Source organism: Diadema antillarum, unplaced genomic scaffold (genome assembly GCF_040938485.1).
Source record: "Diadema antillarum isolate AM-2024a unplaced genomic scaffold, OU_Dant_1.0 seq00000619_RagTag, whole genome shotgun sequence".
NCBI lineage: Eukaryota > Metazoa > Echinodermata > Echinoidea > Diadematoida > Diadematidae > Diadema > Diadema antillarum.
This window is the reverse complement of record NW_027271542.1, coordinates 493,420-520,317: the sequence shown is the minus strand read 5'-3', so window position 1 is coordinate 520,317 and position 26,898 is coordinate 493,420. Positions and strand designations below refer to the sequence as shown.

The following is a 26,898-nucleotide window of genomic DNA, read 5'->3' as shown; positions in this document are numbered from 1 at the left end:
GTCACAACAGCAGTGTCTTACAATTCATATCTACTTGACAGGCGCAACTGAGAGGGTAACGACAATCAAACGTTTCTTTACGGCAAATTGCCAGCAGAAAACGCTCGTTAAGTTGATGGCACATATCAAATACACTTCGCGGATGAAAAGCGGGGAACATATAGCCAGGCCATGACAATTCTCTTATGTTCCTCACAGATTCTCTATTGTTTCGTCACCAGGGTAGATACTGCAGGCATTTTCTGCCCTTTTTTGGGGGTGTGTACAGACTTGAGATCAAGCCCCAGGCACCAGGTGCAGAATGTTAGCGAGCTGCTGAGAGAACAGCGCAGGTTGTATCGAGGGAATTGGCAGAGATCCGCGTGTTCATATGGTATGGTTTTCACTCCATCTCCGGCTGGTTTGTGCGGTAGTTATCACTGAAACCGACAGACATTGTTCTGTGTTCTTATTACCCATTAAAATCATCCGTTAACACCTTTTCTAGAATTCGTCAAAAGATTCTGCGATGATTGAACCTTCCATCTGATGACCGGAAGTATTTGTGATATTTTGCACAATGAAACAATATTGTATCTCAAGAGAGAGAGAGAGAGAGAGAAAGAGAGAGATGATGATGATGATTGCGTAAGCACACAAGCGGTATGCATTTGTCTGTGTGTATCTAAAAGTGTCAAAAGCCCATTGCCCAACATTGATCACTTATCTCATGCTACCCCACAGACTCCAACACTATCATGCTTTCACAATATTGATTTTGAGTTTTCATTGATTTATTTATTGGAATCCCATTTTCTTTGCTCATTTTTGCACTAATATTGATTTCAAATACATCACAATTGTGTGTGCATTTGTTAGTGTCTGTATACATTGTTTGTGTCTGTATGCTTAGTGGAATCCCTGATGTAGATATCGACAACATGGTAAAGGGAAATAACTACTGACAAGCTTCGAAATTTTGCAAAACAGTGATAGATGGGATTTGAAGTAAAGAAAGAAAGCCAAGCTTTGCTTATTTCAACCACTTCTAGTAGCCTGGCGAACAAAGCCTGACCCAAGTCGCTCCGCCCTCCCCAGCGGAAATCCGTCAAGTATGTCTCGTCTTCAGTAGATCTGAACTTCGTGCACTTTTTCTCTGCCGTCTTCACGGAGGAAAAACCAGTGTGAAAGATGGTAAAATTGTGCGAGCGTTCTTCTGCGCTCACCTGAAAATTAATTTCAAGCATTTTCCCCCCACGACCCATAAAAATAATGGCAGGAATGATGAAACATTACGGAGTACTCTTGAAGGAAAGGCAATATTCGAGCACGCGTCTATCACCACTCGTAGCCTAAGTGAAGGCGGCTGTTTAGTTTTTTGCTACCTAAACATCATCGCATCCTCGTTGTACACAGTGACTGCTAAATAATTCAAAGCAAATATTTACACTGGTAATTCTTTTGCCTTTCTATTGCATAACCCTACCCTGGAGCACAGCTTCGCCAATTCTCAACTGGCGAGGCGCATTTCCCCGAAGGAATTCATCCATTAAGTAAGCTGCAAGGTGACAGACAGGCGGAAGCTAAAGCAATTTGAGGTTGGATCCGTTACATTAGCCTAGCGGGCACACTTCGTAATTTGCTCCGTAAGCGCTGTTTGAGCAGAAACAGGCTTAACGCCTCGCAGGAGAATGGCATATCGCGTCTTGCCGCACGCAGGCGACTAGAGTTAGCTCAACGCATATTTTCCCTTCCCCTGTCCAATTTTCTTACTTGCTTGCTCGCCTCCCCTTACAGGAGATTCGCTCTTTTCTACGCGCAATAGAATGGGCGAGCGGACAGACCTATCGCACTTTCTGCTGGCCATAGGTAAAGACAACCGAAAAACAAATTAACAAACAAACAAATAAATGGGATTGTCCGTGGGAGAGAATTGAGGGAACATGTGACCACTACCTCCTGGGGGGGGGGGGGGGCGATGTACTCTTCTCCTCTGTCCTCCCTACGATTCTCCTTAAGCACACCCCTTTCGACTGGCATTTATGTAGACTCATCCTCAATATTCTTATTTTCTACTTTGAACCCTACAGATTTAGATGAGTCGAAAGGACAAAGAAATCTATGATATGACACCCTTGGCCCGATTTTGAAAAGATAAGCCACTCATAACGTACTCGCGCAAATCGATGATTTGTATTTGCGTTTTTTCTTGTTTTTTGTGTGGCTGGATGGATTGTGTCTACATTAATATGAGAAGATAAGAATTTATTCTAAAAAAATGCTAACACTGGGTCTTGTTTCGACTTGTGAACGGGCTATGGACACACATGCAGGAGGGTGGTCCTGATCACAACTCCCTCCAGTCCCCGCACTACGCTGTATTCAATGATGACAATTAATTGCTTGGTTTCTTGAGGTCTGCAGGCTTGGAGTTACTGTATATACAACGAATTTGCCTCAGTGACCTTTCAGAGGTCAGAGTGAAAATAAGGTTATAAGTCAAACCTCAAAACAGTAAGGATTCATATTTGACTTTATACCCCGCTAAACAGAAAGCAAACAACACACACTGTGAGAAAGCTGGCGTTCTTTCCACAAAAAAAAAGGTTCACCGACCTGACCAACGACGAAAGTAGGTAGGAAAAATCATGCAGAAGATGCACACACATAATAAGTTGAGGCACGTAGAATTTGTCTGGCTCCACGATGATAAGTATCTTTTTTAAACAGGTGTAACAGGAAAAGAGTCGAATGGTATTGGTTGGGTTAATAGATTTTAGTTGAAAGTCTTGACAAGCAGGAACAGAAGATAGCATAGTCCATGAAATGAGCAGATTATTCAAACTGAGTGAGTAATTTTCCAAGATCGAGATTGCTGTCAGGAAGCCTAGGGGAGAATGCGGTAGCCATCCATTGAAGTAGGTTTTCTCATCCATTAACCCTCACAATCAGATTACCAATAGGATTACAGTTCGTTATTCCGAAGGTTCGTTATGCCGAAAGTTCGTTACTCGGAAAATGAAATAAGATTCGGTATTTGGAAAGTTCGTTGATGTGAAAAAGAAATCAGTTCCGTTATTGCCGAAGGCTAAAGATTCTTTCATCCGAAAATGGAGAAAAAAAGTTCGTTATTCTGAAGGTTCGTTAGTACGCACTTTTTTATCCATTTTCAGATGAACGAACCTTCTGAATAACGAACCATATAACATTTTCGGATTAACGAATCTTCGGAGTAATGAAGTGTTCGGGCTTATGAACCCTTTTTCATTTTGAATCATCAACAAGTGAACATCTAGATGTAAGGAACGCGTGTGTTTCGGAATAACGAACCTTCGGAATAACGAACCTTTATCATCTTTGGAGTAACAAACTCTTGAAATGACGAACAATCACCCGCCAATGAGTGATGTCAGATTTGAGTCAGATTGTTCGTAAAAGTGTATTCCCTTGTTCAATGACGTGTCTTGATAGGATCGTCCGTCTGACTGAAGACACTCCTTGCTTCAAGTGTGTAATTTCTGCTGCATTGCTTTAGAGTTATAATCAAGAACATAAACAACAAAGAAGCGGCAACAACAACAGCAACAAATCTTTACATGACTTGAGGTCTCCAATCGCAGGACACTTTTACGCCACTTCAGTAATAGCTTTCCGTGAGTGCACGCAACGGTCGCGCGACCTGTCCCTACGGCGTTTCGTCTGAAACACTCAACCAAAGTTTGAACTGCGATTACAAACTAGTGGATGTATTTAATTGTGTCCTCGGGCTCCAGGGAGTGAGCTCTCTCATCCGGAACGATTCTGTCGAATTTGCTGCCTCCGCGACGCTTCTTTTTCTGCTGTTTGTAAACCCCATTGGTGTGACTTCCATGGGTGAAGGACCTTATGTCCGCGTGTTGACCAGCCAAATCCTGTGTGATTAATCAGCAAGCACCCAGGCGTGGTCACGAGGATAGAGAAAAACACTGGTCATCCTGGACATGTCAAAAATCAGTTCCCATAGCAATTATCTTCCTGAATCACTCTTTGATTTCAAAGCGGTTGAAGAAATTGAAGTCGTTTTTATTCGATTTTAGAGACACTGGAATTATGTAACAGTTAACAGTAGAACCCTGCTAAATGCTTATATGTGAGTTCCCCCCTCTTTTTTGATCTATCTATCTCTTTCTCTTTCTCTTTCTATCTCTTTCTCTTTCTCTTTCTATTTCTATCTATCTCTTTCTTTAACTCTGTCGATCCTCCCTCTCTACCACTCCTTTCTTTCTGTAAAAGATGCAACAAACTTACCGTATTGTGGCGAAGAGCCACATAACATTTCTTGTAACAATACATTCTTATTAATTCCTACTGAATTCATATAGAGGCTCCTTATAAAGCCAGACTTCCAAACATCTGGATGTCACTGCGTTTTGGACGCTGACGTTAATTTTCTTCCACTCAAGCTTTTGTACCGAAAAAGAAAGAAATATACATTGGTGTAAAGATGGAAAAATATCGATTCATTTCATCTAGATGGTAGAAGTAATTATCTGATGTCACATGTCACAGACTTTTCTGTTCACCTCAGAAGTAGTCGGGTTCCTTATGTAATTTCGCCGGATTTTTTTGGAGAGTATCAAAATTATACATTTTTGGAAAGGTCTTTGCATAAGCAATCAGGAAAACAATGTTTCCATTTGCGCCGAAATCTATTTGGCAGCCATCTTGGATTTTTCCAAAATGGCCGCCGTAAAACATGTTTTCTTCAATAAATCGGCTTCTAAATAACCCAGAAATTTGATTTTGAAAGCAAAACTATCATTTTCAAGGCCAAGAAATCCAATGGTAGCAAAATGGATAAGCTAAATTTAACAATAACCTCACATAACTGACATTTTCAATTTTACCAGTTGTTTTACAAGTGACCAGGCATAAACATTGCAATAAGTTAGTGTCCATGGCTATGGGACCTATATGCTCATCATAAGAGAAATGGATTTAATGTCTTAGGCATCTAAGAAGAATTCCAATGGCAGAGGAAACTGCATTGAAAAAAAAAGAACCAGATTCAACTCTGAACTTGCCTGACTGTAATTTCCTATTTAATTGCCTGTATTAAGTAATCAGATATAAATGTTCCACTACTCGAAATCGGTCGAGGCGTTTTAGGCTGTGCTAAAACTGCCCCCCCCCCCCCAAATTCTTGGCCATCAGTAGCATCATTGCGAAGTAATTTGGCATGCATGACACCAGTAATCTACACGAATGTGTCATTAGATTTTTTGAAACAATAAATTTTCAGTCTTTGATTATTAATTAATTATGCAAATTAATCCCAAAAATCATACTTAGTCTAATTAGATAAGTGAGAGTCCACTTTTTGGTTCGTATATTTGTTGTAGCATATTCAACAATTGTACATCATAACAAATTTCTGAAAGTCATTTCATTTCAAATGTATTTTATTATCTTTTTATTTTCTTACATAATTTATATTTTCCTTTTGCGTTTTGTTTTTCTTTTTATTGCAAATTGACACTGACCATTTTTCTAAAGTAATCAGCATAAAATTAATAATCAAGGTGATTAATTGTATCGGGTTTTATAAGTTGTGTCTAACCAAAGAACAAGCATGATCCTCCTGACAGAATTGGTTTAATCTCTGAGGCAGCCAACTTTCTTTCCATCTCATCTCAATCATTGTCATCGTCAGTTTAATTTTTGGTCTGAATGCCCTCATTATTTTGACACTCGCTGTACAGAAACAGAATGGTTTAAAAATCTTTGCTGTAGATTCAACCATAAACTGACATGTTCTATTTCATTAACTGTTCTACAAGTAATCAGACTTAAATGTCCACTTTTGTAGTTAGTGTCCATTACAAACCAATATATACCCCTAATGACAAATATAGGTTTATTCTTTGAAGCAACGACTTTCTCCTCATTAATCATAATCTCCATTATTGCCACCCTTCAGTCCATACATTAATTGTGCTTGCTTGTTCTCGTCATTGTGACACTCAGTGCCGCACCAGCAAAGACATCGAGGGGAAACAAATAATACGCTAGAATCAATCATAAACTCTCACCTGAATTACTGTTTTCCGATTCATTGATTATTGTACAAATCCTGCGTAAATGTTCCACCGAGGAGAAAACATGCTCTTCATGATAGAAATTGTTTAAATCTTAGAGGAAACCATTTTTTTACATCAAAAAGAAATCCAATGGTAAAAGCTGATAGCCATACTGCAGAGGATCAAACTGAGGATCCTGCAGAGCAATGCTGGTGGGTCCTTTCACTCTGGATTGGATATGGACTCTTAGGATAATGATGTCTCACAGCTCCAAGGGTGGGAGGTTGCTTGTCAATTTCTCCCCTATGCTTGCAGAAGAGATGCCATCACAGTTCCGAGATAGTCCTGATGTAGATGCATTTGGGTTAGTAAGCTGCACAGACAAGGCTTGTTATAGAGTAGCCAGCAATCCAATTTCAGTCCCGTCGTCCCCTGTGAAAAGCATCTACAGAGAACTGATTACATCTCTTCTGCCTTCATATAAACTTGCAGCCAGGTTGCTATTCTTATCATATTCCAGTGTTGTCAGCACCAGTGAACGCATAGAAGATTGGCCCTATGGCTCTCCAAGGTTCTATATCCATAGCTCAGAGGACATGAATATGGACGTGTTCGACAGGATGAGCTCGAAGTTTGCTATTAATAAACACCAGTGACTATTATTGCTATGACTTTCAGGACACTAACAGTGTGCAAGAATCTTCAGTTAATTGATTGAGGCACACTTAATCAGAAGAAGATGGGAAGAAGAAGAAGGAGGAGGAGGAGGATATTCTGTGTCTGTAGAGAAGAAAACCTCTGCATTTAATGAGTTTCGCTGTGATGCTAAGACAGCATGGAAGATCAACAGTGTGTCTAATTTTTCAGTATTCTTATCCTCGAATATAAGTCTTTTGTTGCTCCTGGTACGCACTGAAGAAGAGATGATGACGTGTTTATGTGTTGTACTGTAGTACCCTAGAGTCTTGAAGCAAGATAGTTGGTCAGGTCATCCTTTGACTTGCTTTGTGAAAGAAATCCAGCTCCTCGTTCATCATCAATGCCAAGAGGCACCAATAGCGCATACTGTAGCATAGACAACATGAAGTTCTCCCAGTCATGGGACAACTGGGCATTTAAGGTTATGTCTGGTTGGTATGGCTCCTGCCTGTGTCAGTAGCTTGCTTTCAGACATGTTTGAATCGCTCAGCCTGGAATATTGATTGACGTTTCCTCTACTTCCATGAAGTTGCAACAATCAATCTGTAGTTCTTTCAGCTGGTAGCATTCTGAGAAGCCTTTACATCAGGTAACAATGTTGGTCTCCTCTCTTTGCAAGTTGTGGTCTTGACTTGACAAAATGTAGTATATCTACATGGTGTGTAGTGGTAGATAGACTCTAGGCTATGCCAATCGATGAGGATGGTGCAACCGGTTCTCAAGTAAACTCTGCCTTCAGCATGTTCAGGCTGTTATACCATTAATCGTGCCATGGGTGGTTCCTTTCTCATCAGCAGTGTCCTCTGACAAGTCTGTGTAATCTATGTTGTGAAGAACGCACGGCACCCTTGAAGAATGGTGGTATATACAGACCATGGAACATTCTGGTGATTTGTACAAAACCATTGGCAAAGCGCTGTTCCAATTAACAGAATACAGCGATAAGACACAAGATCTACGCAGGTGTATGTAAATCCTATTTTCTGAGGAGATCCATCAGCATTGATGTTATTATCCCTCTTGTCACACCACACCCCCTTTGGTCTGTCCCATACACGGAAGAAAACTTTTACGCAGTGATTCCTACATAACACTTTAGCGACTTATATCACAAGTTGCCCCAACATCACCATAAATTCAGCTCAGTGCTACCTGCCTACAACATCTCATGGCATTCAAATCAAAGACAAATTTATCCGTAACTAGGCCGCGACGTTTCATGACTTTTTTCTTTCAAGTCTCCCGCATCTTTTGACACCAATTTTGCGATGCCCGGGCGCGTGGTTCCGAAGTTGCGAATAAATATGTATGTGCATGTCAGACCGAAAATTGCTCAAAAACGTGAATTTGTGTACAATTTCAATGCAAAATGTGCTTTCAGGCAAATTTCATAAAAGCATGATTGTTTTGGGGTTTCATTGATTAAAATCAATTAATTACATGTTTTCTTGTTCGGAACAATGTCACGGACAAGTTTCATCGAAAAAACAACGAAAAACATAAAGTTGAAAAAACAACGAAATACATAAGAAATTTAAAAAACAATAAAACACTTAAGAAATTTCTCCTGATAGCACATTTTTTTGTTTTATATTTGCTCAAGACACTAAAAAGCATATTTACACAAAAAATGTGCCCATTTTGAGCTTTATTTAGTAATTTATACCAAATTATCTGATTTCATGCACTGATATTACGTAATCTGTTCAAAATTAGTAAGTATTTGCAAAAAAATGCTATAGGAAATGTCTCAACACACATGAAACTGGGATCATTGGAATCTCTGACCCTGAAAATGGTAGTTTAGCTGTCAAAATAAAAGCCCTATGTCACTTAGAAGTCGAGATATATTAACAAAAATATTGTTTATGGCGGCCATTTTGTAAAATCCAAGATGGCGGCCATAAAAAGTTCGGTGCAAATGGAAACATTGTTTTTCTGATTGCTTATACTATAACGATTCCAAAAATGTATAGTTTTCATACTCTCCACAAAAATCCGACGAAAGTTAAAATTGTAACATAAGGAACCCGACTAAAGTGGGGATAGAAACCAGTAACAATAATCATTCTGCTACTTAAGTCCACTGTGATGAGAATGAAAAAAAAAATGCAGTTGTAAAATCAGGTTTCTTGTAATGGTAATTGTCAATACTTGAGGATACGATCCAGTTTGGCAATAATGATTCTATTACTTAAGTCCGTAGTGATGAGAATGAAAAAAAAAAGGTTTTATTGTAATGGCAATTACAATCATTACAATATACCCTAGCATAACTAAATACCATTTTAATCATTGCTATCACAACTATGGTGTATAGATAAATGTTTGCCAAGATTGTTTTATAGGAAAAGAGATAGAGAGAGAGAGAGATGAAGAGAAGAGATAAATAGGGAGATATACATACAGAGAGAGAGATAGATCAATATATATAGAGATGAGACAGAGACAGAGATGAATAAAGAGATAGACAGATAGAAAGAGATATATATAAAGAGAGAGATAGAGATAGATAGATATATAGAGGGAGAGAGATAAAGAGGGAGGTGGAGAGATAGATAGATAAAGTGAGAGAGAGAGAGAGAGAGAGAGAGAGAGAGAGAGACATATAGACAGAGAGCAATAGGAAACGATTACTGTCAGTTGCTTCCCGTGTGATCGACTTAGCAGGGCTGATAGTCTAGAAACCCGGCGACTGTCCACCCGAGTCAAATATATATAGGTTGTATATGTATGTTTATAATTGTGTTGTTTTGTATGTCGTCTTTAACTCTAAAGCTAACACTACATGCACACACTCACACACACATGCCCCAGCGCGCGCGCGCGCGCATAGTTGGTTGGATACATGTACGATATGTACATGTTTTGCATGTCTTAGGTTTTGTAAAACTACAAGTGTATCATTTGTAGATATGTCCCCTACATTTGGAATCTCCTCTCTTCTTTTGGCGAATATATATTTATATTTTTTCCTATTTCCACTGACCTTTTGTGACAGGTCACCTATGTATGTATATTGTCGACTTGACTCCGAGTACCTGACCTGAAGAAACCACAGTAAACAGTGTGGGAAAATGACTAAATTTCATACAAGAAAATCAGGGTGCCATGCTTTAAAGTGGCCATTTCACGAGAAAACAAATTCGCACCTGTTTGTCAGTATATTTGTCATATATTACAGTGAAAAGGGGCGTAGCTGGTAAGATTATGTTCTTTGGTCCCTTTTTTCGAAGTTATTAGTGTTTCTTACTCCTCACCAGAGTGAAAAGCAGCACTTCCTAATTCTAGGGAATCTAAACAAAATCTGACAAATCGAATATGAAATTAGATATAAGCTTTAGTCAGAAAATTAATCAGCATGGCATCCTGTGATCTCATATTGATTTGCGACGTCCACGTAGGAGCTACACCGTTTTTCTCCTTTGTACTCGGCACGCAAAGAAGGAACCGTTAATTCTTTCTGGACGTTGCATGACAGTATCACTTGCCCTGTGTGAGGGAAATTATAATGCAAACAAATACAGTTTGTCAAATGTTTCTCGAAAAAACACACCAAACTTTGGAGCATTCTGTGTAATAAAAGCAAGCGAGGGAAACTCTGGTTATGACGTCACAATCACATGATCGCCGTAGTTCCTTGAAGACACCTCCAGGGCAGCAGTTTAGTTAGGGAGTCATGGAGGAGAAAGTTACCGTCATCCGTTGGTTGAGTTCGCTGGAAGCTTTACCGAGGTGTTGCTTCCATTACACTATCCGTTATGCTGTTTCTTCAGAAGTGGTTTTCCCGTAGCCCGTTACCGATGCACCTGTATGCATGATTAATGCACTCCCATACTATTGATGATCTTGTTTGTATTGTTAATGTAGTCCTGCGGTATCATTGTACCTCATGTGTAAATAATGTAATTCTACGGTAATGGCGTGTCCAATTGTTGTTGCGCTCGAACCTGAGTCAATTATAAATGTTCTCCTGTGACACTGATGTACTTACGTATCACGCCATCAAGCTCGCCGACTGCTGTTGACGCCACTCAGTGTAAATCCAATCCATGTAACCTGTCGGATCATATTACATCAATGAATGACCTAGAGTACCTGGGTTTGTACCCACATACCTATCTCTATGTGAAATCGTTATGATGTGGTGATACCCCAGAGCCTTCGTGTAATCGTATCTCACATTGTGTTTGCGTTCTCTCCCTCTTATATGCAGCAATCTGTGAAGATGAGTGTGTACACGGTGTGTGCGTGGGACCAAACCGATGCAAGTGCGAGTCTGGATGGACAGGGCCAACATGTTCACAAGGTAAGACTGGTGGATGTACTGGTGGATGTCCGTCTCTTCTCTACAGTAGACACACACATCACTTGCCCATGCTAGGTCATGATTTGTGTCATAAATTGGTCCAAAGATAGTCATTTTCATGTTCGCCGGCTGACATTTTTTTTTAGCAGCTAGGCAATATCATTCACACCAATATACCGCAATATTCTCTGCTCATGTTATACATTAATGTAATTTCCCTACATACTGCATGATTATCGAGTTAATGTGATTCTTGTTGTAACAACTAGTAGACGTTGAGATTAACGAACCTGAAGTTTTTGTTTGTTTTTGTTAATGGCTTTCCCTTTTCAGTGGCCCTCACCATTCCAAACATCCATCGAACCCAATGAAGGGAGGATACTGAATGCTTTTGTGGTCACCATATAATCTATATGTTCACAAATTATAACAATAATCGTCACACATTACCCATGAAATATACACGAATGAAAAAGTGCTGAAGACGACGAGCAGAGCTCGAGCGATATTCATTGATATTCCCGCTCGTGGCTTTCACACAATCGGAAAATAATACGAAATGGCAAAGACAAAACCAAATGTGAAAAGAAAGCGACATTTGAAGAGAAAATAAAACACGACTTGACTGGAAAACCCCTCACTACAGTAACAGTAATTTCAATTCTTACGAGCAGTCATTCTTTCAGAGGAATTGAAAATAATGTTCTGATCCCGACTTCGTTTGCCAATGCCAATTCTATGGTTATCTTTGTTATCTTTCTTATCTGATGCTTGTTTATATTGATAACATGACCTTTCAACACCTATCCAAAATTGGCTTATATACAAAACAAAGTATTGAAAGTTTTACTCAATGCCACAAGGTCTTTAGAAGTACCCCGCATTAATGACCATTTTGCTCTACGTTGGCGGTAGGAAACAGTTGGTCAAGATTGTAGTTAGATCGTAATTCCTATTGAAGCGAAAATCCAATGATAGACCTGACCCCATCTTCACCCCTCGGAAAAGCGCTAACAGCTCCCATTGTGTGCATTCAATGTTGTCAAATTTTGGTAGCATATTACCTTGCCCTGTTTTTACTTCTCCCATTTATCTCATTAGTCTCAAACTGCCTCACTATGCGCCATTAGCCACCCTGGAGACAAAGTTCTCTATAAACCCAATCAATCGTTGTAGTAGGAAATAGGGCTTTTTAATGGAGATGTTTACCTGCTAATTTCAGATATTTGATAATTCGTTAAATCCAAAGTAATGTCAATAGAAGACGAAAACGCCGATAATTTACTTTCCTTTATGCCAGAAATGAAATCTTAACTGCTCAACTTATTACACCATTAGATTCCCCGATATCAAACCTGCTAATATGGTCAATGCCACAAGCAAGCATTACCACCCCTGATATTGGGTTAATTAGGCTGTATCTCTGGCTCACGACACGCGGTGTCTTCTGTCTACGGAGAAACGGAGGAGACTGTAGTCTGAGTCAAGAACCCATGGGCCTCATGTTAAGGCCATCAGAAATGACGTCAACATGAAACAACAGCAACAACAACAGTAGCAAGAGCAAGGACAGTTTCCCCATCCATGGCACCATGCTTACTGTCAAATGTTGTGATCTCACGCCTTCATGTTCCTAGTAGAAAAACAGTTGTAGTTTTTGTGCGCAGAAATAAATGTCTTTGCGGTCGTGCGCAGCGAATAATCTCGCTCACTTTGCCTCTAATATGGCGTCCCCCCGAACTAAATCATTTTTTACTCCCTCCCCACCTAACAAGAAGGCTGATGTAAAACCACCACTCCGATTGTCCTCATTCATCCATCCAGCTCCTCAGCTTCCCTCAGATCAATGAGTGATTCGATTATGTCCTACATTTCCACCCAATTTCTCGTCATCAGCTCATCCTTAGTCACCCATCAAAATCCATTCACTGACTACGGTCTCGTAAACTAGGAGGCGGGGGTCGGCGAAGTCACTGAACAAGTGTAAAAAGAAAATCCCCAGAACTCTTGATCACTCAATCACAAATACTCGCTGATACAGCAGCCCCAATATGTTGTCAGGAAGCTCTCGCACTGAATTGTTTGCGTAAAATTGTTATGTAAGAAAAAGGAAATGCGCATTCTACTTGAGACTGGCATTTCAATTTGAAACACCGCGAGATTTACAAGATCCTAAAGTTTCTCCCCTTCCTCCTATTGAGCACCCCCTCCCCTCGTCATTTTATTCCTATATTAACGATCTACGCTGACGATAAGGCTGGAGGTAAGTTAACATGACTCAAGTGTTCTAATTTCCACTCACCCTTCCTTAATTGTCCCCTACTGCACTCCCCTCCCCGCCACACCCCTCCCTTCCTTTAAACCATCCCATAAACATCCCCTTTCCGCTTCCTGTTGTCATGGTTACCCCAGAGCTCACTGGTGCAATGAATCAGACTGCCACATGAGACCCATTGTCTGGTAATGCCTTGAGCTTGACTCTGAACTGAACTTTGACGATTTAGTTCTGTCCTTGTACCAAAAGTAATGATATTACGTATGATAAAATTGTAGACAGACAGACAGACAGACATACATATAGATAATAGATAGATAGATAGATAGACTTTGCTTTATAGTTTTGTGATACTTTTGTCAAACATGCAAACAATTGTTGGACAGCAGTATGGAACTCAGGCAAATCTCCTGACATTGCTCGTGACAAAAAAAAAATGAAAAAGAAACAGAAACATTTCTCAGTAACATTTCTCAAGGTGATTTTTGTCTAATGTCAGGTTTTGGACAGTGATTTCTGCAGATTTTTAGCCATGTTTTGGCCTATATGTATAGCGCAGATCCCGATAACGAAATCAATGTTTCTGTACTGACGCCCTTTGTTGATATTTTCCCCGAAATATAAACTTATGATTTTTTTATCATGCCTATCATTCAATGCAATCTACAACTCAGGCGTACGGCAAAGGTAGACCTACACAGTTATGTAACATAGACCATGTTCCTAGAAGGAAAATTTTAGAAGTTGGAACCAGTGCCAAAAGTATGTTCATTGGTCTTCTAGACATCAAACGCATAAAACCTTCTGTATTCTATCAGAAGTAGAGTATGCAAGAAGAGGAGCGGATGGGAAGTTGGGGAGCGTCGTTGAGTATCACTTCTCGAGGCCATGGATATCATTCGCATTCGTCTCGATTGGCGACATCAAATCGGGGTGCGATGGGATTTTTTCCTCCCCTGAAAAATCAACCTCAACGCGAGGTGCCCTTGATTGATAGCTACATCCTCCGTAACCCCGCAGTCCAAACGAGCTACTTGCATAGAAAGAGGTTCGTGCTTCGCTTCAAGGACAGCCTTCAGTTTCTTGATATTTGATGTACATTGGACGTGAAGTTCAATTGAAACATTTACTCCTGGAAGCAAAACTGTCAAATGAACTACTGCAAATCGTAACAACGTCTTGAATCAAACAGTCAGTCACAGGGCTAACATAAGCACCTTGTTTTCAAGTTTCGACCCAGCAATGAAAAATCAAATGCTGTTTCTCTCGTATCACGAAGTCATTAAATTCTCTTGATAGAAGTTAAATGTTTCTAACCATAAGCAGCTACCCTATGATAGTCGTTCTTGTGAGAAAAAAAAATAGCAAAGTCTCATAAAATGTTTTGTTTATTATTAATCTATTACTATCTATTATTGACACAAAGCATTGACTCGTTAGAACACAGTTCACGAAAATTTTATCCTTATCTAATTATTATGGGTTCTATTTTTGATTGTCATAAAGTTTAATTCTAATTCAAATAACGTCAATAAAGTCAGCAGACACTTATATCTTCATAATTTTCACACAAAGCCCAGCCATGAGTTTCTGTGGTCATCAGTTTACATATGAGAGGTGACAGGATAGATAAAAAAATTCGGTTTAAAAAGCTTGGAATGTACACAAGAAAATAGATCTTATTCAAACCTGTAGTATAGGATGACTGATATGAAGTTGCCGCGCGCATAGCCTAGGAAAAAAGATATACACGGTCTTCATCGCGTGTCAGACTACGCTTTAACTCTCTGCTCGATAATGCGTGACCGGAAAAACCGGAAGTTCACAGATAAGATTTCGGAGGTCACGCTGTGATGCCGAGGGACTGCGTACCTGTTGAAGGGCAGATATGGGCCATTTATAATTCAGGCGATTTGATCCTCCCTTCTCACCATATAACCGTCACATATAACTTGATATACCTTGTCTCTATGAGTACGCCAACCAACCAGGTCCTTCGCATGCCTTTTTTTCCTGTCCATGATAGTGAAGCACAGTTCATTTTATTTCGCCGAACATTCTGTTTGTGTTCCTCGCCTATCACAAATGTGCTAATAGGCCTGTATAATATAGTTAAAGTTCGTTATTCCAAAGGTTCGATAATACGCAGCTTCTTTTCTACATTTGAATTGCGAACCTTATTTCGTTTCCGGAATTACGAACCTTCTGAATAACGACCCTTTGTAATAAGGAATCGTATTTCATTTTCGGAATTACAAACCTTCGGCAATGTTCGAAATGACGAACATCCCCCGTATATTTCTCGTGTATCTGATGTACATATAACATCAGAAAACGGAGGAGAAGAACGATTGAAAAAGTGAGGTTAAGGTAATTTTTCGTCTCTTTTACCTGTCTTCCAAAAAGTGACCCTCATGACTTCCAGCGGGACATCATGTCACGAAACGTCTGGACGCCAGATGGTCTAACAAGAGTGAGCTGACCTCATGGCGAGCCAGGAAATAATCTGGATCGAATTCTGGGGAGCAGGTTTCACGAAAAGTCCACTTTGTTTTGACATGTCCGATGTCCATATGAAAAGCAGGAGTGATCTCTTCCACAAACTGTGACACTGGAGATCTCGAGATGTCAGAGAAATGAATCGATCGTTGTGACTGAAGAACCCAAGCAATAAGTGGAATTAACCTCCCCCGTCGAACACCAGTGGCAGAAAGGGGCTCGCCCTGGTACCTTCTTGCTCTGATCTGTGCTTCCGTCAATTCACACACAGCGTGGGTTCACTTCTTGGCATTCAGAAACTTACGCACTAGATGCATACAGGGTCAACATTTAGTGAAGTCCAAACAAAAATTGAAGAAAATTTTTCAACTTTATGTGAATTTCAACTTACACAGTTGCACTTACACACGTTTATATCAGTCCGGGTTGATTTCTTTTTATTTTGTCTATTCTGGACTCAGGCGAGGGTTACTAAGGCGAGGTTTTCTGTATTTCATTTAAAAGACGCATTCATTCGCCGATTCTTCCCCAAACTACAGGATGAGAAAGACGGTGTGCAAATCTTTATGCTGCAGAGACTGAAATTAAATACAATGATACAGCAACGACTTTTCAACTGAAAAAAAAAGGATCATAAAAGAAATGAGTGTTAGGTCTAGCATTTCTAAAAGTTTTCTGAAACCTTTTATGTTTATGACGTCAATATGTTTAGTGGTTTTAGATACTTGTATCCATTGTTTCTGAGGCCACGCCCCCATGGAACCAAGGAGTTCGCGCAAATCCGTCATTCACTAGCGAGAATATTTGGTTCTCTTCAATACCAGATGGCAGGAATCCACAGCCCTTTCCGCGCTACGTGATTGACGCAGTCCGTTCCGAGACGGCGTTTGTCTAACGTTTGAAATAATCCACGTGCCTTTCTAAATTTACCAAGAATGTAATGATGCATCTATTACCCTCTGCAAACTTCGTATCTATGTAAGGATGTGTTGTCCATCGTGGTCAGGGATCTCAGGGTTGATTTGCATCAAAATACATATTCATGAAGGTTCCACTCGTAAGACCTTCCCTTGATTTAGCAATGGCGGGAATGTTAATAAGACGTTTATCTAAGGTCACGGTTTTCTCTTTGCAGTAATCCAGATGACGACACTTACAGTAAACTTACTCACAGAACACACATCGTGTGCTCATTGATCTCTACATAGATAAACGGTATACAACGACTTCTGGAAGTTACAATATCTGCAACCCATAGCACGCGTGTAGTCACTTAAACTCAACAGATTCCATAATGCCATCACTATTCTGCGGATCCCACTATGCACCTGTAAAGGCTTAAAAAAAAAAAACGAACAGCAAACAACAAAAATGACCCCAAAAAGACTATGTTTCCTGACAGCGTACGGTTTTACAAAATGTCAGGAAAACACGTCAGGATTACTTGAGTTGGTTTCGATAATCGTAGGTCTCGGCAACTTCAAAACTATAGTAATGTAATATCCTTAAACTTAGAAAGTTAAAATCTGGAAACCGCTGCTGCCCCCTGCCTCTCTCCATATAAGTCGCTACTGATCTCGTCGATGTCCTATAGTCATAATAACGCGAAAAAAATCGAGAATAGAGCTTGATGGAATAGTGAACAACGTCCCACTTCCTCCAACATTTCAAACCGATGGTCGATATTACAGATTGTAAAATCTTTCTTACCTTCTTCTTAAACTTAGTCGAGGATATTCTGTTTTTGACAATCCTTCTCATGAATCAGATCACTCTTAAGAGGTAACCATTGACGATGGGATCGTATTGACTTGTTTCGTTTGAAATAGGTACTTTTATGTTATTGTAAATCAAGATACAATATTTGGTAGGGCTTGGAAGATGGCGTGAGGGTAGCAATGTTTGAATAAACCTCATCCACACACACCAGGGCAGCCCACCTTATCGTTTATACATTTAACACACAAAATCCAGCCTAAAATAGAGATTTCAGCTCGCTGTATAAATGCCATTATCGTAAGCTATGTTGGTACACCTGTATATCATAATTATACTATAAAGAGTAACGGGTTACTTTGTCCCTGTGTACCAAGCGACATAGTTGTGACGTTGGAGGAAAAAAAGGTAACACTTCGTCTAGGGTATGATTGGCGCGCACATCACTCTCCTAACAAATCCTTGAACTACGAGTCACTTCCGACGATCATCAACGCTGTCGATCAGGGCTCCGGCGTGCGAGGAATGTGTCGCTCGTCGTTTTTCCGTCTAGTCACGTAGTCGCGAGGAGCGGGGAAGTTCTTCGCAAGTACATGGACACCAGCAAATAGAAATACGTGTTCCCCAAAGCATTGTAGACAGGGGTGTTAGTATTCCAAGGGGTTCTAATTCACATTTATTATCCATGTGCCGATATTGCCTCGTGATTATCTGACACATTCAACCATTTGGTACTCATCATGCGACATTCAGTTCAAGGCGAACAATCTGATGTAATGTATAGGACGAATTTAGAAGTCATGACTTATTTATTTACGAGCAATTGAAATGTTTTTATCATACGGGAAACAGATCGATTGAAATCCTTGTCATATGGAAATCATTTACTATATCATGCATATATCGTATGAGATTGAAATGTAATGAAAAGCTGACATTTTGTAACGTTTCATGACAATAAATTTTTGTACTCTTATTTAGTCCCTCAATAAACCAACCAGTAGCGAGCTACAATGTTGACATCAGGCATCTCTTGCCAGATTTCTCTCATGGTAAAAATTCTTCATGTCTTTCACGAGCCAAAATAACCCTGGAAAATGAAAGCAAAAAAAAGTTATGAATATTTCAGTGTTATGGATTATACATCAAACTGCCCGGCATGATCTCATCTAAATAATATGTACAGATTTTCAAAAGAGATATAATGTTCTTATGGAGGACTCCGTTGTAATCATTGTAATGCTGGCACGAATCCGTGGCGTGCATTTCAAATGCAATCCTCATATTGAGAAGTCGCCTTCCCTGCATTCATTGCACGTTCCGGAGAGAATTTAACCAGCTGACTTGAGATCAAGGGATCTTTTTTTTCCTTACTCACATAATCATTCAGTCACTACATAAAGGACACTAAAGCCTTTTTGTATACAAGATGATCTTAGAAGTGAAAAGGATGTTTTGTGTCTTTGATGGATTGATTCACGGATGAACGAAAATAATATGATTGTCGTATGATCATGATTGTGTATGCGTAAAAGCTGACACAACATTACAAAGAAAAAAGTTCTGCTGACGACTCTGAACAGAGCAGCTGCACCTAAACCTAAGAGTATTATATTGGATGATATGAAGATGCTAGCTTAAAAAAGAATGGCTACCAAACAAACCTAATACTAGTAACTGCGTCTGAGGAATATGATCTTAATCTTAATAGCTAGTAAACACATAAACAATGAACTTTAGCGTGAAAATATCCGAGTGTGTATTCAGTTTGCGACAAGAGGAGCAACCAGTCATTCTTCGTTGTAGACTTGTTGCTATTTTTATGTCTACCGAAGTCTCGCATTCCTCCCCATAGCCTGTTGATGATGCTCAAGGGAACATCGATTCCTGGTTCCACGCGAAGAGGGGGCGGAAAGGGGGGAGGCCGAGATTACATCTCCCAGGCGCCATCCGTCAGAAAGTGAGGACGCCACCATGGAAAGGGCACGATTTGAAATGTCGTCCTCATGATGTTGCGCACCCTACCAATCGACTCTTTCTCTCACTACCCCAACCGCATATGAACAGCCACCATAATAGACCTTGGCCTTAAAAACTTTGCCGAGAATTAATGTTTCCCCCTACGGTCGTGTTTGTAATTTCCCCTACAGAACGTTCGTGTAACCTTGAATAATCAAAACAAGATGTTCTCAGACAGTGTGTAGCTAAGCCGAAAAAGAAAGCGCGGAATTAAGTAATGGGAATATCCGCATACAATCGATTCTTATCGCAGGGCTGAACTACACGTTTGGCATGTCGAATCAAGAAGCGCGCCAACGCAAGAAGTACTGAGAGTTCGTGATCATGTGACACTAGTAGGGCACATTCGGGCTGAGGAAGTCATAGTTTTCAATGTTAGTCTGAATCAAGATCTGCCCACACTAGACAGAAGGCCCCGGGACTGACTGGGCTTCACCACATGAAAACATCTCAGGTCCCCGCGGACAGTGAACAGACAGACAATATTTCTCTTTGGAAGAAATCACTTACACCGTATCGTCTACCACTTCGAAAGGCCACCAGTTTCACCGCTGTCTCGAGATTTGCGAGATGAAGCGATAGCGCTGATTAAGTATCCGTCCAAAAGTCTGAACTGTAGTTCATTGCCATATTGGATGCTAACAAGGCGACAAGGTGCCTCCAGTTTTCTCAGTATTCAAGTAGTGATAACCTTTAGAGTAAAGATTTCCCGCCGTACACGCGTCTACAAATCCCATAGCGTATTCTAAAATCAAAACAACTTAATGAGTTTTGCACTCTTGGCAAATGACATATTAAACGACTGAGAACATGTGCGCGACTCATTCATATTTAGTCGATTTCTGCTATTCTCCTATCCTTCTCGTATTTTTTCTTTCTGTTTGCTTTTGAATTTGCCCTTTTTAGAGGTTAGATAACTGTGGTTTTCAATATCACGCACCAAAATCTCCCAGGGATACCTTCCTGAAAGCAGCTATCAGCTGCTTGTAGACATTTCATGCAGACAGCGAGTCTTCATCTATTTTCCGTACATAATTACTTTTATCATTTGTAACCGTCTTTTAAGAATACAGCAATGAAATATTGTTCAAGACAAAAAGAATATCTGGTTCATCTAGTTTTGCTTTTAAGCTAATCTCCTAATGCAACTGAATTACATCAGGATATTTCTAATAAAAAGTGAAGAAAAACAAGAAAATGAAGCAAATCCAAAGTCCACTCAAGATCTTCTCAACTTCTCAAAGCCTGCTCACTATACGTGCACATCGCATACTCAAAAACATTCATATCCAGGAGCTATAGATAATCATCTCCAGCATGTCGAAATCGTTATCGTAATCGTAATTGTAATCGTAATGTTTGATTTGAGTTCAGCAGTATACGTTGAGACCTCGTTTCCCCATCCTACTCAAAAGTATTATCTTCTTGCCGATATAAAGACCCATCTTTTCCAGGAACTTTGTGACTAATAACTATGTGACATGTGAGAGCTGGACGCCTTTGAATGTTCTGTATAGATAAATGGCACTATATAAGTGCTGTTCAACATTATCATTTTCATCATCATAGCCATCATCATCATCATCTTCATCATCATCATCATCATCATCATCATCATCATCGTCATTATCAAATTCATCATTATTATCATCACCATCCCCAACATCATCACCACCATCATCATCGTATTCATCGTCGATGTTGTCGTCGTCGTCGTAGTCGTCATCGGCATCAACATCATCGTCGTCGTCGTCATCATCATCATTATTCCGGTTCTGCCAGCTTGCTTACAGTCGGTATTTAGGATTTCGCAGTGAATTACCACAGATCTACAAAATACAGAAATAAAGTGTCAATTCTGTCCTCTTCTCTCACCCTCTCCAGATTACAATGAGTGCAGCGTGAGGCCCTGTCAACATCGCTGTATGAACACGCCAGGATCCTACCGCTGCTACTGCGACCACGGCTTTCTTCTCCTCAATGATGGGCGCACTTGCACCCGTAGGTACACGTTGTCATTAAACTCAGATCGGTTTGAGACTTATTGATATATCGAAAAAAAATTGTAGTAAGGTATTGCTTTTTCACTATACCACTGATGAAAACTTCGACTTATAGACTAGCCTTTAAAAAGAGTTACATCGTACCAACATTAAGAGAAAGTGACTAAACATACAAGTAATTAATCGAACAAACAAGCAAACAAACAATACATCCTTTCAACATACACAAATGCATTAAACTATTCATTTTGAAGATGTTTGAATGATATGTGCGAAGACATTACAGACACAGAGAAATCAAACTTTAACATTTTCTGGACTAAAACATGGGGAGTGGGAACGAAGTAACACGTGGTACACAAAAACACAAAAGACAAAAAAAGAGAAAAATGGGTGAACGACCTACTGAAACTTGTTTGTTGACTTCTTGCTATTGACAGGGTGAGGAAATATTCAATAACAAACCATCAGTTATTTTATTCATTAGAATTTACAAAACAAACTCAATGAACATCTCTTTTCTACAGACAGTTCAGAACCAGCGATCAATTAACCCGAAATCTATGAATGAAATCTATGGCGCCAGATTTTCTGGCCACAAACAGGTAATAAACACAATTCATCGTTTTGCAAGAAATGGGGCAAAATCCGCTCGCGGGTGGTTCGGAGTTAAGCCTCTTCATCCTATTCAGAAATATAAAGCGTAATAAGGGAACAGAGTTTAGAGGTTAGCGGGTTAATTGGACAGTTTCCCCATTGCTCTGGGCTCAACTAGCAGGTGAATTGTACCGCAAGACAATCGATCAACACAAATATCGTGGCAAAACTCGACATCGCTCATGTAGAAAGCTAACTTTCAAGTTGACATGGTTGATTCGACAAGGTAGTAAATCAATGCGACTGTTTCACAGGAATTGTATAGCCTCAGGATATCCTGTTTGAAGCAATGTTTCATGCCTGTGAGATATGAATATATTCATATAAAGGTCCTTTATAATTCATTATCTTGGCACTGACTCGGAAATACTTTAATTGCCTGATAATATCAAACCTGGAGACAGGGCCAGAAATAAAATAAAGCAAAACAAAATCGGTGTATCACTTTTCCCCCCACAAGCGACCATATCCAGTTTAGTTGCGGTAAGAGGCACATCAGAAAAGGGAAAGATATATTCGTACGTATAGTTTTTGACAGGATTTCTCCTTTTTTATTGGATAGTGAAAACATCATTTTCTCCATTCAATAAAAGGGCGAAATCATGTTAACGTGTAGGGAAATGATTCAGGTAAACTTATGTTGGGATGGTCGGATTCGGGCAATAAAAAAAAGAAGGTAGAAAACATATATAATTTGAGCATGTTTTTAGCAAACTTGAGCATTAAAAAAATGATTCCGCAAAATTTGAGTAATAAAGAGTCAATATAACGACGCTTAATTGATTGATTATATGTTATATGAAAAAGAATATCAGTATCAACAGTATCACTGCAGTATTACTGCAAAGACTACATCCACGGACTACATCCATGCAGACATCGAAATTATATATTCCGGTATTTATGACCATGTCGCACATTAACCAAGGAAAAGAACCATTGTCAGATGATTCTGAAAATCACCCTTTTCCCCCCGCAACTGGTGTTACACACATGACTCAAATAACACATCTACGGGATAAGTGCATGCATATCGCACCTCCACGCAACCCATGCTGTAGATATCGATTGAGCTATCGATCGATCATTCAAGGGCAAATTAAATATCCCAACGATTCTGCTTGCAACGAAGAATGCTCGGTCGGGTTTTGATGCACATCGAGTGATAAAGGGCAACGAAGAATCGTGAACGAAACAAATAAAACCCCAAACGTGACGGCCTCGCATTTCTTGTTTCCGTCATCTTCGTGTCCAGACAAAACTCCTCTGATTGGAGTTTTTTTGACGAATGGAAGTCGAAACTAGAACCGTCGGTGTTGGAAGAGATGAAAAGAGTTGACCACCGCCTGCTCTCTTGAGATCCACCCTTCTCCTTCCCTTTTCTAGAGAACACTAAATGTCAGGAGTCATCGTGTTCACTGCATTCTGATTGTCATGCCGCCGAAAGTACTCGACTCCCGTGGGGTGTACCTGTATGTGAGCCTATGAATAACAGGAACATCCACATAGGAGCTGAGACCTCGACGCGTGCGAGAGGGGTTTTAATCTGGTGTATCCTACTTCGAAGATGGACAATAGATGAGAACAAAACAATGAAGTTTATGTTTGAAATATGACTAAATCGACTTTCGCATAATCATCTTCTCTTGGTGACTAAGCAAAAATCGATTGATTCTTTCATTAATTCCATTGGATTCTTTCACGTGTAATGCAAGCTCTGAGTCCCAAATGAATTGGCATAGAAGTTAAAAAAAATAAAAATCACAAAGCTCACATAAAATCATGTTTCGAGTGCTTCACAAACAAATTTTAACCAATTCAGACGAGCTGTACTGTCTAGACAAACACCTTAAACAACAACAAGCAAACAAACGGAATAACAACCAAACGTCAATATACAAGCTCAGTATGGACATGAGAGAAAACAAGCCGACAAAAGTTTAGCTCACGCCTAAGCACACATGCCTTGATGATATTCTTATATTAATTCGCTTTTGTGTATCAATGCTTTCTGTTCATAATTGCAATTTTAGGCGAACATGTCCATCCATGTCAGACCAATATCTTCCCACGTTGCCAATTTAACAGATTGCCTTCGAGCACCCAGAGCACCCTGTTCAAAGCCTCTGGAGGTCCCAGAATCTCCAAAGAAACTGGTAAATTGCAAAATCGATAAATGACGCGCACTTTCTGTAAGGATCACTTCTGCCGCAAGGTTAAAAAAAGGAAAAACTTTAAAAAACTATATATTTCATGAAACATTCAAGATGCGTTTGTCTTCCTTACATTGTGTGGCCTTCACATTCAAGAAATAAATTCGTAGGCGCAAGTACGATATCATACCTCAGGTGGAGTAAACCATGGCACTAGCTAGGGAAATTAACTAATGACTACTCGACTTCTACGATCACTTTCATCTCTAAACTGTGACGCTGCCTTTAATCGACTAAACGTCGTTGTGAAAAACCGTCCATTTTTAGCAACAATGATAATCATACGTTCTTCCCTACTCTTCCAACGACTCGGGGTAAGAGATTAAACCAACGCCCATATGACACATTGTAGATGTCATTCTCTAGGCGATTGGGAAGCTGACGCGAAGGAAAGAAAAAAGAAAACAGCGTCAACGTCAAGAATTTGAACTGTCACTTAAATTTGGTACAGTACATTGTAAGAAAATCAACAGCACCACCAACAACAAACTACGTCACATCATGCCAACGACACAGGGGCACACGAGGGTGCGTTGAAGCTGTGGGATATCCAGGTGCTTAGGGAGAAGATTAGGCTCTGTCAAGGGAACCTCGGAACCGCGGACAGGGATCCAGGGATGAACCTGTGGGTGGACCGTACGTGGACGGCTCCCCAAACCTGTTGTTTTCGTCAAAACGGGAACAATATAGATATTGAATTCGTCAACATCGAATATTTACTTCATGGGAAAATCTTGTCCCTTCTGCTGGAGACTGCAAATTCGTATTCTTTGCCTTTAAATGGATTGGGTGTCATTTTAACGTTCAGAGGCCTAAACTATTCGGAAAAACCGTTTCCGGTGTGGGCAGGGTATCATTCACTCCAACCATCTCAGAGCCCCTGAACGAGTACAATTTCTTTCAGGTTTTTCCTCTCAACAGAATTCATTTGTTGCATTTAAGGGCTAAGGGACTGAAAATTTACAATATTGGACTCCCTCTCATGCCTCTGTCACTGTGTAAGCAACCCGTGTTAGGCCAGCGGTACCAAGGGGGTGTGCGTGCGCCCCTCCTGCTCATCAAATTCCATCACGGCGACCATGTCAAAAGTCTTGTAGAGATTTCTGAAGGACTGCACTAGGTCATTTTAAGTCATCTTCGATGTGCATGCTAGATTCAATCAACGTAGTGGAGATATTTCTGTAATGTCTTCATTAAAAACTTGTTATGACGTCTCTCATTGCTGCTTGAATTCTGTCCTGCGACCCCTAGACAAGTCGTAAATTCACTCCAAGTTAGTAAACTGCAACACTATATGAAAGCTATAATTTGGAGAACACAGATTGCTGTTATTCTACTCCACAATTTATGCCATTTTAATTTGAGATGGAATATATTATCTAGTGTATCATGTGCAGTGTCATGACTGGAAAAACAATCCCTATTCTGTAAGCATTTAGCCTCCAACAGGACTGACTAAGAACCAATGTATATTTTGATAATTAGTTCAACCACAAAATGATATGCCGGACACACGATTTGTCCTTCGATCTATTTCATGGTGAAACCGATAAAGGATGTATAATCTGTAACAGACTAATGTCAAATTCATGATTAAATGTGTTTGTAGGAATTGCACCACTTTCCATCATGATTCGTAAATGATACCATAGAGGTCATTATGACCACATATTCCGAGGTCTTCCGGTGTTATTGAGCTTAGCACCACTGAACAGCATTCAGGTTAAGGTGAAGGATTATGCATTTTCATGTTACAGATATCGTTGATAGACAATAATAGCATGTAGATGCGATGAACACCGGTGGGCAAACCTAATGTGGTTACTGAGAATCCGATGATAATGACACACCACTGTCTGATCGACCACAATTCTCTCTGTTCTTGTTTCATGCACGTACAGGTGACGACAGGTGCTACTCGACTCGATGTGCCTTCGGCTGTGTACAGTACGAAGATGGCTTTAACTGCTTCTGTCCTGACGGGCTGAGGATAACCGCAGATGGCCTTATGTGTGAAGGTAGGGCTAGCTAACTCACCGACTCATCCCCCAGACATCATGCCATGGCGTCACGCCACCCTGTGGTTCTCTAACTCTGGTTCCTGCTTCGTGAGCACTCATGTAGTCAAAAACCACATTTATGCACCAAGTTGGGCCCAGGAGCGATCCCGAACCTAGTCTCGAGAGATGCATATAATTTTAGAGTGCTCCAGGGCCCAATTGTCTGCTCGTAGAGAGCTTCGAGGGGTCCAGGAGCGCTCTTTGGGCGCTCTGAATGCCCTGTATAAATGGGGTGAAAGATCTCTCATTCCTTCTAAAGTTTCTCAATGTAAGTCAATCACATTACTGGTTTGTATTCGCAACTGAATATACAATCACAAGCGAATCATAAAAGAGTATATAAAGTCAACGTGAGGTGCAGTCATTTGAACGGAAGCAAAACTCTTGAAGCCAACAGATATGCGAAACAT

General features: G+C 40.1%; 1 protein-coding gene across 1 annotated transcript in view; it reads left to right on the top strand.

Annotated features, from left to right (window-relative positions):
- LOC139736023 (uncharacterized) overlaps positions 1-26,898 on the top strand; it is a 144,765-nt gene that overhangs the window by 81,634 nt on the left and 36,233 nt on the right. Inside the window, exons 3-5 of the mRNA XM_071646770.1 lie at positions 10,954-11,046; positions 21,440-21,556; positions 26,330-26,446. Of these exons, the coding sequence (XP_071502871.1) occupies positions 10,954-11,046; positions 21,440-21,556; positions 26,330-26,446 (327 nt within the window). The remainder of the gene's footprint in view (positions 1-10,953; positions 11,047-21,439; positions 21,557-26,329; positions 26,447-26,898) is intronic.